At 38.8% G+C, this 14,512-nt stretch overlaps 1 protein-coding gene across 9 annotated transcripts in view; it reads right to left on the bottom strand.

The window, feature by feature from the left end:
* adgrb1a (adhesion G protein-coupled receptor B1a) overlaps positions 1 to 14,512 on the bottom strand; it is a 207,871-nt gene that overhangs the window by 20,900 nt on the left and 172,459 nt on the right. For 4 of the 9 annotated variants that reach the window (XM_080307750.1, XM_080307745.1, XM_080307746.1 and 1 more), the window contains 4 exons: positions 13,786 to 14,339; positions 13,469 to 13,535; positions 10,143 to 10,228; positions 1,020 to 1,118 (listed from right to left, as the gene is read on the bottom strand). In XM_080307750.1, coding sequence (XP_080163876.1) covers positions 1,020 to 1,118; positions 10,143 to 10,228; positions 13,469 to 13,535; positions 13,786 to 14,339 — 806 coding nt within the window. Of the gene's footprint in view, positions 1 to 1,019; positions 1,119 to 7,349; positions 7,410 to 10,142; positions 10,229 to 13,468; positions 13,536 to 13,785; positions 14,340 to 14,512 lie in introns of all 9 variants that reach the window. The other 5 variants (XM_026184580.2, XM_026184584.2, XM_026184575.2 and 2 more) reach the window with 4 other exon arrangements.

Genomic DNA, 14,512 nt, shown 5'->3' with positions numbered 1-14,512 from the left:
ACAGAAATGTTTAGGAGTAGAATAAAGCAAAACCAGCCAATAACTGCTCAGCATAGAAGCTGGAAGTATGCACTGTGTCTTTTAGACTACAGGAAATGTGAATGGAGCTGGTTGAGGGAGTAAAAAACGTCCTCCTTAGCTTTGTTTAAAGTTTAGGAGGACGACTTTGTTTCAAAATCAGAATAGGCAGGTCTGTGCAAATGTATAATAATAGTTCAGTGCAAATCCCACAGAGTACTGAACATATGCTATTTTGTAATATAATGTCTCTGTCCCAATAACTAGCTGCTCAAACCTTCTCTGGGCAGCAAACCATTTAGAAGAAAGTTTGCTTAAACTTGAAGAACAAAACCAGCTTGTTTCTGACAAAAGGGTGGCCCCGAGGTCCAGTATAACATAGATGAGGATTGTGTTGAACTATAAATGTAGCAGTGTCCAAGAAATGTAGAATATAGAGCTGTAAATGAGCAAAATGGGTTTACCTTAAGCCTGTGGCTATTGGTCGTATTTCTGGATTTTAGAAAAGTGTAACAGACATACTGCAAAAAAAGAGGACAACTACCTTCCCTTTTTCTAATCAGATTCTATCAGCACAGTCTCTAAAAGCAGAAAACTATTGCCCAGGCAATAGTTACATAATGGTCAACCTAAGAACTTACAGATGACAGCAAGGCACATCCGCCCACCCACACAGACAGACAATAAATATAAGTATATGCTAATACCCCTTCAATATCTGCTTCTTTATCTCCTATTAGACAAACACACAAACACGCTTTCTCATTCTCATTCAATCGATCACATATGCAAAACTATTTACATGGGTACAGCTAACACAAGTTTGCTTTGAGTAAGAGCACATAACCCTCAAGAACAAAATCCTCCCTGCTAGTGCACGAGGGAGAAAAAAATGACAGAAGGATAAAGGACAGAGAACCAATCAAGTGAGGGAGAAGAAGGCAGGTAGAGGAGAGAACAGAGGTAAGAGGAGTTAAGGAAAAATAATTAGCAGGACTAACATGGCGTTACTGGTAGCTGTGGTGGAAACGTCAGCCGAAGAGATAACTCCGCACTTGGCACATTTGAGCGTCATATTGTACAGTGGCACTGTCATCTGACTGCAAAGTCAAATTAACACGCTGTAACATACACAAACAGATACAGATGCACCTGCACACAGACTCGCACAGATGCACGTGAGCACACATACAGCCACGCACGCACAGTGAGTCACAGTGTTCTCGCACAGTGTTCTCGCACAGTCTCTCTCTCAGGGCTATTGTACAGTTGTTGGATGGTTTTGGGTTTACCCGTGTTTGGCTGAGGGGCAGGGGAGGTGGGGCAAAGATTGCTCAATTATTAAGCATTTCCTATTAAACATAATGTCTGATTTTCCTCACAAATAACCAGCCGGTGGCATGAAGGAGTTGGCGCTCACTGGCATGCTCTCATTGTAATTCATAAAGCTTCAGTCAAATGCCAATCCTGAACAGGACTGACATCACTGCCGCTCAGACCATGATCACGTGCTGGTTTTGTGCTTGGTTTTGAGTAAACGCCAAGCCTGTATGCAAAGATGCTCTCTCTCTCCCTCTCTCACACACTCGCACAGACACACTCAAACGCACCTGGCTCCATACAATCCCTGAGTCAAGATTACATGTCAACAATGCATTCAGTATGTAACAATGATTTAAGTCATAGGTATCAAACTCTGGCCCGAAGCCATACCAAATTACTATTAGAGCTGGCCTACTGGTGTTATACAGCTAATATATATGTATTGTTTAGTATTAAGCTTTGCTTGTTCCATATTCAGTTTTTCAGCAAAACTTGTTTGAGTCCATAAGAAAAGATTCATTCTTATATCTGGACGAAGAATTTTTTTTCCCAATAAATATTAATGTTAGCCCGCAACTTTGTTCCAGCTTTGAATTTTGGCCCTCTGTGTATTTGAGTTTGACACCCCTGATTTAAGTCAACAAAAAGCTGTCTCTGTTCTCATGGCCACCCAGCCAAAATCGGAGCTACAAAGTTAATGCAAGCCAAAGTCATGTCTATTTCACATTTTGACATTTTCTTCAAAGTCTTTTATCTGAGACTGTCTGAAAATATTTCTAATGGTGTTCTCACTCAGCAATTTGCAGAGATATCAGCATATCCTAACTTTAAGTATCATGTAAGCTTACTTACACTTACATTTGGCATGAATGCCATGGTAATTTGGGGCATTTAATGATTTCTTTGAGATGTTCTTTTTCCTGGGTGGAATGATTTGTACATCATAGATGTTTAATATTTGAAAAAGACAGAACTGGATGCACAAATATATACATACACCCCCACAAGTATCTGATTAAATGTTCTTTAACAAGTTGCACCTTGTATTTAGAAATACCAAATCCAGTTCTAAGATTTCAAGTCTTACACATGTATGTTGACCATTTCCATCAAGTTGGAGGAAACCTGTTCAGGGCTAGGCTTAAAAACACATCACTTTGTGCACATAGATTTCTCATAACAGAATGCATGAAACAGCGTTGATGTAAAATGTTATCATTTAGTTACTGAAGGTGATAACCTAAAGGGTTTGGCGGTGAATGTTAGAGGTTTTGATGTTCGCCAAAGTCTTTGTCTGTCTGCAGGTTTTGTCAAAAACAAAACTCTTGTTTTTGACTCAAATGTTTGGCCTCTAGACTGTCAGTGTCAAGTAAAGAAATGATTGTGTATACAGGGCTCTGAAACCAAAACCAAATGTTTACCATTGATTTTCTGGATCATTGAAGCATTGCTTGTCTTACATTTCCATTACAGCAAGTAGATATTTCTCAGTGGGCCACATTGTTTGTGCCAGAGTTATTCTCAAAAGTATCAAATGGACCCAGTGGTGGTCAAACGTGATGTTTGGGTGGATTTCTGTTTTAATTAGTTCACTTAAAGCTAGGGATGGGAATCGAGAACTGGTCCTTGTTCCCAGTAGTCAAATGCCTGCCTATTGATCCCGTTTATCAGTTCTTTGGCTGATTTCAGTTTAAGTGTCAAAGGAACAAAATAGCGACGCAGTCTAAAGCATGGATATGGACATTTATTTTTATTGCACAAAAGGACGAAATGGTAAAGTGGAAAACTGCATCCAACTGCATTATGCTGCTAACACAGCTTCGGTTGCCTTGATGCATGCTCAATCATCCAGGTAAGAAATTCCCCAAAAAGTTGATTCTATTCATCTGGACGTAGCGTTTTAAGTGGGAGAAACGTTTCATCACTCATCAAGTGACTTCTTCAGTCAGTTCTTTGAAAGCATCTGCACAGACAGCATGCTAATGCTAAGCTAGCCAAGAACGCCAGCACCCTAACATCAACTGGTAACAAGCAGCCAGACTGCAGCCTCCTTTTCTACCTGTTCATTTGATTTGATTTGATTTGATTTGTCTCTAATCATAAAATCTGCATCACTAGTGACCGCTTTTTTATTCTGGTTGTCATCTTTGCTTTGTGCGGTCAGCTTTGTATTCTACTAACAGAAAGATCTTAGGCTACGATCACACTGCAGGTCTTAATGCTCAATACCGATTTTTTGCTCAAATCCGATTTTTTTGTCTGCTTGTTCACACTACAAATAAAATGTGACAGCAAACGTGCTCTAGTGTGCCCGCATGCGCAAAAGAAGACGTCACACACAATGCGCTCTGTTTAGACCCAGAGCAAACAATATTGCTTGACTGATGGCCCTTAATATAAAGACTTCGGATTTTACGTTTCCCAATTTTTGCTTTAAGTTATTGTGTTATTTACATAATAATGTAAATAACCTAATAATTATCCTTATTGCTGTTTTAGAGAGGAGCGGTGCTTCAAAAGATAGTTACAGATTTCTGTCAGAATCTGCAGATTATACAGTACAAATAAAATGTTCACGTTGTCTTCCCAACAGTTTCACTGACATCTACACGGGATGGCCAGGAAGCGTTCACAATGTCTTCGTGGGCGCTTCTCCGGCGCTGATAATTAGCGTCTGTCTTGTGTCAGTGACGTAAAAGACGGATTTAATGCGACATCACCGTTCAAACAGCAGTCGCTTTCTAAAACATCGAATATGTATCGGATTCAGCACCACATACAAAAGTGACCCAGATCGGATTTGAAAATATCAGATTTGTGCTGTTCACACTGTCAGACCATGATCGGATATGGGTCGCATAGGGTCAAAAAAATCGGATTTGATGCGCTTTTGCCTGCAGTGTGAATGTAGCCTTAGAGATGCGTGTCCTTATTAGGGATTTGTGTTAGTGCATGGGGTTGTAGCCTCAGATTTATATTTTTAAACGGTGATTATGAGACCGTATGTTTCAGCTATTTACTAACATGAAAGCAATGTAACGCGTAGTATAACGAATTACATTATTTTCATGAGAGTAATTAAGTAACGTACTGCATTCCTTTGAGGAAAGTGTTCTGTGCAACATTGAGTAACGACAACAACACTGGTAACAATAAAGCAGATAAATAGCATACATGCACAAACTTTTGACCCGAAGCATGCAATTAATTTACATGTATGAAGTTTTTTTTATTGCTGCTTAACAATGGTGTTGACTCTCGTAAGTGAATCAATCTGTGATATCGATAATGGAATCGGACTCACTAAAATCTTATCAATTCCCATCCGTACTTAAAGATTTTGACTCTCTACATGTATTTCTATAATTTTGCACTCAAAAAGTAAGCAAACAAATAAACAAAATAAATTTAGTTGATTTGCAGGTGTGATCACCATGAAAATACATCGCTTTGCTTTCCTCCCAAAATTCTTCTGTTTGCAGCTCTCCTACCGCTGCTGTTGCTAGACAAAGACTGACTACAATGCTTGCAATATTGACAAGTAATAACAAACTAATCTGTTGCCATATGGCCTTCTGCTAAACAACAATTAGAGCAGAGGAGCTGAGGGAATCGATTTTTGTAGCCTATGGATGCCAGGATTAAAAATCACATAATGGAAGAAATTCAATTTCAAGTTAAAGGGCAATACAGGCACTAAATGTACACTGCAGGCAGTGATATTAAAAAGCAATCAACACTTTGTGAAATACACCATTTCCCTGGTCTTAAGGATTGAGAGGCAAAAGGTGGCCATTTGGCAGGTGGGGTGACATGCATTAAGCTCAGTAAATAAATAATGTGCAGCTCACAGACAAATATTACATTAATCAGGTGGAAGGTAATCCTTTGGTCAAACATAAACCTGTCTATAGACTTTATAAGATTTCAGAGCAAATGGTAGGTTCTCAAAGCTAAATGTTCGATTAACCCTCTATTACAACCTGTAAATATACGGCCTGATGACTGAAACCATTTAATGTTCGTTAAGGAGGAAAGGAGCTCTAGCACTGATTTGATTTGGCCTCTCTTGTCTGTTGTAATTTTCTAATTGAATTACCCTTTAATTTTCAGTGGCGAGGCCCATCTGACGTTCAGGCTGACCTGTTTTGGACCTGTTTGGTGGGGACCCTGCTGTGCAATTAATCATTCTACATATTTAATTAACTTCATTAAACATGTTTTGGATTGGATGCTTGAGAAGAGTCATGTGATGGAAATGAGATTAGAACATTAGACATCCTTCTTTACTATTTTGTTCTACTCTACCAAGCAAAGAACAACAAATTTCAGAGTCACAGAATGAAAAGTTCACAAAGTAAATCAATGTATGATTTGGCATCTACACTGGACACAGCCTTGAATAAAGCAGTCCCTATAGACTCTATGCTAGAATAGTCAACCACTTTTATAGCCTGGTAATAAAGAGGTTAAAAAGACTTTCTTTCTTGATCTCTGTAAACACTTTGGCCCCGAGTTCATTGTCTCAGTCATATTTGTATAATACAAAATAAAAAATGATGGAAAAAGGTTTAGCCATGCTATTGCTCATTAGCTAACAACCTGTCACTCACAAGCGATTAGCCAATAAACAAGCAATTTCAGTCAGGCCTGCAACTTCTCATAATATCACGTTTCTTTCATACCAAGATGGCAAAATTAGAAATGTTTATCTTGAAACTCTAAAATGCAAGTTCAGAAACCGACACATAAGGTCACACTAGCTACGTCCATCTTTTCTCCAAAAATTTAAATAGATAGAAAACCCCCCAAAATAATTTACCTGTTAAGTAACAAACTTTTATGAATAAATGATGTGACATTTTTGATTGTCCAATCCAGTTATGGTCAATATAGCTATTCTTAAAAAAATAACACATAAAGACAATTTTTTAAGAAGATGGTGCCCTTACAATTAGTGCCACCTCTTGTCATGTAAGTATTTGGGTTACATGAAGACTGTTATTGTGGTTCAAGATACTCATGGTAAGTTACAAATATAATAGAATAGTACTTCAATTTCAACAGGGTAGGGTTTTCTCGAATTGAACACTTAATTTTGTCAACATCTGCAAAACTGTTACAGCACTAAACACCACAACATGTCTACTGTCAATGCCCGCCAGCAGACGTGGTTCTCATCTCTCATCTCTGATGATCTACAACCACTGAGGGAGAGAAGCGTAACACTGCCGTATTTCTTGTGCACATCATGTAGCCATACTTGTCTGACTGTATTTATGCACTCAAGTAAAGTGCAAGTATGGAAGCACACAATATGAGCCATATCTTGGAGCATGCTGATGAAAGCTCAATAGCAAAGCAAGCAAGACTAAAATTAGAATGACTCATTCCAAGGTCAAAAACGTCTGTGCTATCAAGTTTAATTGAAACATGAAATAATAACATAAATTTCTTCTACTTCTGTGATTTTGTTAGGCCACAACTAAATAGCTTAGCAAAATAGCCTGAGCGATCACTCTGAACAGATGTAACCAGATATTCATTTCTGACATTTATATTCCCAATTAAGTTCTAATAAATTCAAGACACAGTCTCACCAGTTCATGCTGTCAGTCAGGCTATGCGTTCCGCCATCAGTTACGGAATACAAAAACAGAGATAAAATCCTGACAACCATTTTAACTTGGTACACGCACACATTCTCATACTATTCAAGCATACAGAAAAGATTAATATTACCGCTATGCATTTAGCACGAGTTATTGGAAAAAAGACATTTTCTATAAAAAGCATTACAGAAACTGTCAGACTCTAAGGCACTGTGTTATTCTACCCAGCTAATGGGAGGCAGGATCAATTGGAAAATCAATAGTGAGGTGAATAGGCAGGAAATAATAGTAAGCCAATCAGAGGAGCTTGCTAGAGGATTCTGCAGGTTTGGCAATTGATAGGGCTGGTAAACCATACACTACAGAGAGGGTGGAATGGGCAGGTATTTTTTTTACCCAATCACCGATGACAAGGGAGGGGGCTTCTGAGACTGATGTGTCCCTGATTGGAGAGCCCTGAGTGAGAGAGAGGGGATTCTGTGCAAACTCAAACATGACATTTCAGACAGAATAAAAACAAGTACAGTTGAACAGAGAGATCATTGAAGAACGCAAACATGTTTTTCAGAGAGAGAAATAAAATAACATCTGAATGCACCAACATGGCCAATGGGGACAGAACAGCCTGCGAGGTAAAGGGCAGCAGGGTACATGTCTGCTCTGTGCTCTGACCAATTTTTAGAAGCTACACCATCAGTCTACTGACATTTGCCATCACTACCTACCTAGGCAAATATACTTTTTAAGTATTCATATCTTTTAAAGAAACTAAATTGTAACATTTACGTACATAACAAGATTTTTCTAAGCAGGTTTTCTGGGTTGTGGCTCTGATGCACTAAGAAACAGTCTAACATCCTGAAAAGCATGCTTATTTGCTTTAGACTGGATATAAAAGAAAGACATATTCTCTTGGTCAGAGAAACGTTGCCAATGCTAAAGTACATTAAACCTATGTTTCTGTATGTAGCTTCAGTCTTCACTATCCAGCAGGTAGTGTCAAAGGTATTACGCCCATCTATCAGATGCAGCCTATTTTGTCAATTGACAAACCAATAGTCAGGTGATAGGACTGATATAATGCATGAACTAAAAGCAGCATTAAACATGTTAGACAACTGTACAAATGCACCTTCCAGCAACTCCAGAGCTATCATATTAACACACCGTGTCCAGCTGGACACAAAACTAGTTTGCAGTGCTTTGAAAAAGTATTTTCCTCATTTCTGATTTCTTAGTTTTTGACACCTAAATATGTCACAAATGGAGGAAACTGCAGGGAACCTTGCCATGAGTGCCTGGCCTACAAAAATTACTGTGAGAGTGATCAAGAACTCATCCTGGAGCCCAGAACAACATCTGAAGAACTGCAGGCCTCTCTTAAGGTCAGTGCTGATGACCGGACAAAATTTTGTTTGATCATCTGAAACATGTAAGTATGACAAATATGCAAAAAAAAACCCTTCAAAACCAGGAAGATGGCACATATTTTCTTTTCACAGCACTGTAAATCCAAGAGTTGAGTGGTGTTTGCTGAAACACCACTTAAGAAACACAAAATCTCATCCAGTGCTCATCATTCAAATTTGCACTAAAGTTTGACCTCGTCCTCTGCCTTTCGTTTGTCCTTACTAGCTGTAAGTCCACAGTCAAGTCTAATTTATATAAGTCTTCTAATTTGCATTTGAAGTTTTAGCCAGTAGCCCTGCGCCTTCCCTCCAGTATTCTTCATTGCAACATTGTAAGACATAGTGGGCTGTGTCACATCATTGAATACACATCAAATAAACGTGATACTGATGTGACAGACCATGAACCAGTTAAGGTCCAGTTACCGGAACTGGTCCATGCGAAGACGATTTCTGACACATGACACAAACAACTGTGAAGTTGCTGGAAGGTGTATTGCCCCCAGATTCCCAGAATTCCCACCCTTATGTTGGCAGTCCACACACCTAAGGTTTCTCAACAAATGCTAAAGTATATTTCCCAAAATGCTGCACTGTGTCTTTATGAATAATATCAGACGCATTTATCTGCTTATTCTACTAATTCTAATAATAATAATATTAATAAAAAATACTATATCTACTTCAAGTTATTGTAAATTTGAAATACATTTATGGTTTATTACTACTAGGTTTCATATCTTTTGCTTTGGCCAAGGGGTTTATCAGTAATGATAACAATATACACATAAAGTGTGAATGAAACACGTCTCATGGTATTTTTCCCGAAGCAAAATAAAATGAGACCAGTTTTCCATGAATTTTTCTGGCAGCTGGAAAACTCCCATGAATTGTTGGAAACTGCCACTGAGTTTGAAATCTGGCAATTGAGAAGCTTGGCATTTCACTTCATCCCTGTAGATAAAAAGCTATATCAATGCTAATCATGATAGCAGGGTGCAACCCCTGCTCCAAGTTATACCTTTCCTCAAAGAACGTGACTCTATTTGAAGGTATTCTATTAAGTTCTAAGGAGATAAAATTCAATATTATGATTTCCATGTATTGTTTTATTGGGTTCATTCAATGACTTGAATTGTCTTCACTGTTCACATTTCCATTCTTTCCAAAACTTTGATTAAAATGCCATTATCACAAACAGAAATTGTGGCCAGAGCTAGAATACAATCCCAGTCGTAATAAGCCAGCTTTCCCTTTACAGTGAGGTCTCGCTGCTTAAAGTCCCTGCTTCCCTTTACCAGAAACAACCAAACGGGTGAAAAAAAGACATGGATGGGTTTATAGAACTTCACATTAAGAGCAACACCTGCAAAGAAAGAGCAGCTGGAGGAAAATGTGACACATTTGAAACTTAAAAGGAAAGCAATGAAATGAGACATCATCTTGCTCAGTCTGTGCAGGACCAATAACCAGACAGCCTCCACATTTTATTTGTCTTCTGTCTGCAGTGTCACGTGACTCACACATGTGTGAAAACAAACAGTATATTTTCTTTTGCTTGTTCATTTAATATAATTTCAGCCAGATTTCTGAATCTTCTTTTTACTTCATCTTCTTCGGATTAAAAATGTTGTTCTCTTCAACCAATTTGCCAATGACATAATGGCCCGGGACAATTTCAGACTAGAAGCTGATAACTGCACCGGTCTCAGCCACTACCTAGAGCAATGAGGCTGGTTATAGGTCACTGTGTAAAATGGATGTGTGGTATAAGGCATACCCCGCCCTCTCCTTTAGTTTCATATCAGTAATTCCGTCTTTGGACACCAGTTTGTTAAAAACGAGAATCCCAATAACCATGTTAACCTGCCGAAGAGAAGAGGTACAAGATTAAAGCGCAGCAAAGACACTTTCATTACTTTCACTGCATGCAGCACTGCTCTGGTGATGGCAGTAATGGAAAGCAATGGTGGTGATGTTCATCATAATGAGACGATGGCAGCAGTATGCATATAAATTAGTCACATCGCACATTAGCTGTACTTACTGTAGGTTTAGCATTGCAAATACTAATTGGTACCAGGCCAAATATTAGTGTCACAAAATGAAGAATGAACGTTAAAAGAAAACTAACACAGACATTATTTTTAATTGAAATGGTACGCTAAAAAAAATACATAAAATGTGAGCTCTGCAAAATCAAAGGTGGTGGTTTTTTAATTCATACAGTCTTACTGCCTTGAACAATTGCCCTCTATAAAACTCTCTGGTACAATCCACTCCGATAGTGTTCCGGGGTGTCTGCATATTGCAGAGGTAGCTCTTTATTAGAGAAGCAGCTTGTGGAAAATAAGGACACCCAAACAAGCTGTTCACTTGTGGTGAGGAGAGGCAAATTGGGAAGTGAATCGCCGAAACTGTAGCTAATAGATTTGATTATCAAAACAAGGACGGTGTCACTGCAGTGCGCTTTCTGCTGAAGTTTGTCTGTGATTTAATTCTGGTTTGGGCCAAACACTACAGGGGGGTTAATATAGGTCAATACAACAACAGCTGTGAGAAGCTGGAAGTTTAACATCTTATAAGATTTCTACATATATACCTGATATAGCATATGAATATGATTATTAAAACTGCTATTTCTGATGCCAGTACAACTTGGCTTAATTACAGTGGCTAATTACAGTGAACTTTCCCACATTTTGTCACATTACAGCCACAAACAAGAATCAATTTTATTGGAATTCCACGTGAAAGACCAACACAAAGTGGTGCACACGTGAGAAGTGGAACGAAAATCATACATGATTCCAAACATTTTTTACAAATAAATAACTGCAAAGTGGGGTGTGTGTAATTATTCAGCCCCTGAGTCAATACTTTGTAGAACCAGCTTTTGCTGCAGTTACAGCTGCCAGTCTTTTAGGGTATGTCTCTACCAGCTTTGCACATCTACAGACTGAAATCTTTGCCCATTCTTCTTTGCAAAACAGCTCCAGCTCAGTCAGATTAGATGCACAGCGTTTGTGAACAGCAGATTTCAGATCTTGCCACAGATTCTCGATTGGATTTAGACACCAGACAGGTCAGGGATAAAGTTATTGAAAAATTTAAAGCAGGCTTAGGCTACAAAAAGATTTGCCAAGCCTTGAACATCCCACAGAGCACCGTTCAAGCGATCATTCAGAAATGGAAGGAGTATGGCACAACTGTAAACCTACCAAGACAAGGCCGTCCACCTAAACTCACAGGCCGAACAAGGAGAGCGCTGATCAGAAATGCAGCCAAGAGGCCCATGGTGACTCTGGACAAGCTGCAGAGATCTACAGCTCAGGTTGGGGAATCTGTCCATAGGACAACTATTAGTCGTGCACTGCACAAAGTTGGCCTTTATGGAAGAGTGGCAAGAAGAAAGCCGTTGTTAACAGAAAACCAGAAGAAGTCCCGTTTGCAGTTTGCCACAAGCCATGTGGGGGGGACAGCAAACATGTGGAAGAAGCTGCTCTGGTCAGATGAGACTAAAATGGAACTTTTTGGCCAAAATGCAAAACGCTGCACATCACTCTGAACACACCATCCCCACTGTCAGATATGGTGGTGGCAGCATCATGCTCTGGGGGGGCTTCTCTTCAGCAGGGACGGGGAAGCTGGTCAGAGTTGATGGGAAGATGGATGGAGCCAAATACAGGGCAATCTTGGAAGAAAACCTCTTGGAGTCTGCGAAAGACTTGAGACTGGGGCGGAGGTTCAGCTTCCAGCAGGACAACGACCCTAAGCATAAAGCCAGGGCAACAATGGGATGGTTTACAAACGCTGTCCATCTAATCTGACTGAGCTGGAGCTGTTTTGCAAAGAAGAATGGGCAAGGATTTCAGTCTCACCCAGATTTTACTGGAATTACCTGTAAATTATTATTATTATTATTATTATTATTATTATTGTTCTAATGATAAATGTGTATGTGCTGTAAACTAGAAAAAAAACTATTAAGTTAGGTGGCAGTATTTAGAAAACCATGAATGAAGTAAAGGGAATGATAAAAGGAAAAGGTGGAGAAGAACATACTGTGAATATGGACAAAGAAAAATTATGAGAGTAACAGGAGGTAAATGATGAAGTAGGAAAGAAAGAAAGAAAAGACAGCAGGAAGCATAAATAACATGACGTAAAAATATAGAAAGCAGGAAAGGCAAGAAGCAAATGAGGCATAGACAATGAAGCAGAATAAAATTAATAGGAAAATTAATAAACATCAGAGATTATTATGGCAAATAAACAGCCTAGAAAAAAGAAGAGATAGAAAAGAGACAAATCAATACAAGAAAAAAAATCCAGGAGGATTAAAGGTGGAAAACAAGAAGATGAAAAAGGGATGAAAAGAAAAAAGGGATAAAAACTTCATGGAAATATGACAAATGTCAAGGGAGTAAAGAAGGAAGTAAGATAAGAATGGAAGGTAGCAAAAGACAACAAAGAAGACAGGAACTAAAGAGGATGGATTAAGGGCAGGAAAGTGCCATGGATGACACAGAGGAGGAAAGAAAGACTAAGGAGAAAATAAAGACGTGGGGCAGAAAAAGATGAAAACGAAGCACATTGACAGGGAAATGGAAGAAAAAAAGGAGGGCAGGAAAAAAGGTAAATAATATTAGGGAAGAGCAGGAAAAGGAGGAGGAAGTAAGCATGATAAGAGGAGACAGAAAAAATGAAAGATCAGGGAAAGGGAATATCCAATTGTGCAATGTTTTCAATGTTTTATTTTATGTTACACTGAGATTCCAGCACTAGTCATTGTCCAAAGGTCTAAATGGTGATGTACAGTAATGCTTAAACACAATAATAATATTATAATATTATTGTCCTGGGTCAATATTTCAATTTTAATTCTGAGTTTCTTTTAATCCTGCACTTTTATCATCTGTTTACAGCACCAGTACCAAGACTGTTAGAATGATTAAAATGTATAGCAACTACTATAATGACTACTAGGTTTAATAAATCATTAAGCAGATACACACATGAAATTGGCACATGATGGGAGCTATAGCTACAGGTTAAACTAATGCACTGAATACAAACATAGACTAAAAAGGGTAGAAGAAATACCAAGACTACGGCTGCAGCAGGTCCCACAAATGCATAGAGAAGACCTCCTTCCAGAGACAGCCAGCAGCTACAAGAAAGAAGCAGGAAAACATGGAGGTTGAGAGAGGGAATTAATGTGGGAGAGATTTGAAGAGAAAGTGCAGGAACATGAAGGGTTTGAATGAGGTGAAAAAGAAGTGAATGATCGATGAGACAGGAAAAAAGAGAGAGGTCAATTACACACAGCAAACAAACCTTCAGCCATGTGTAATACTCTGCCATTAATAGTTAAAGAAGAGGTAGCATACAATGACAGCTCTATAGGACAACTTGCTTACTAGCTTGATGTTCCATAACCCTTTGCCTTGGTGAATCCCACTGAGATCGCCACTACTAGAGCAGGGAGACCTGGGAGGAAATAAAAATGGACTTTAACATAGAGATTATGAGGTAGATGACAAGACACATAAAAGGAAGTGAAGAAAAGAATAAACAGGTAATGAAAGGTAAAACAGCAGGAAGGAAAGCACAAACTAGGCAAGAAAAGGACAGTAACCTGGAAAAATAAGAAAAAAAAGATATAGGAGGAACTGATGTGAACAATGAGGGAAAAAGGGAAAGGGGATAAAAAAGAAGAGAAGAAAAAAGCAGGAAGCAAATAAGGAAGAAAAACAGGATGAACAAGGTGAATAAGCGCAAGAAGAAAGAAAGTAAATAAAATTGGAGAGAGAGAAAGCCCACCCCAGCCGAGACACAGGAAACGCTTGCGTATGATGCGATTCCTGAGGCGGCCTGTCACTGCCATGTAGGACTGCCATGCCTCTGTCAGAACCCAGCAGAATGAAGACAAGAAGAAGAAATGAAGCAACGCAGCAATCAGGGTGCATAAGATCTGAAACAACAGGTGAAGACAGGAAACAAGTATGAAGACACTTTATTCATTAATACATACTCTGGCAAAGAACATGACTGCAGTCATATGAGTGACTCTCACTCATATGACTGCATACAGTAGAATGTCATTTAAAACCTGTCTTGTCATTACACTACCTTTAATTGGCACCA

The sequence above is a fragment of the Astatotilapia calliptera genome, chromosome 11 (assembly GCF_964374335.1).
Source record: "Astatotilapia calliptera chromosome 11, fAstCal68.1, whole genome shotgun sequence".
NCBI lineage: Eukaryota > Metazoa > Chordata > Actinopteri > Cichliformes > Cichlidae > Astatotilapia > Astatotilapia calliptera.
The sequence above is the reverse complement of the archived record's forward strand: the minus strand, read 5'-3'. Positions and strand labels throughout refer to the sequence as shown.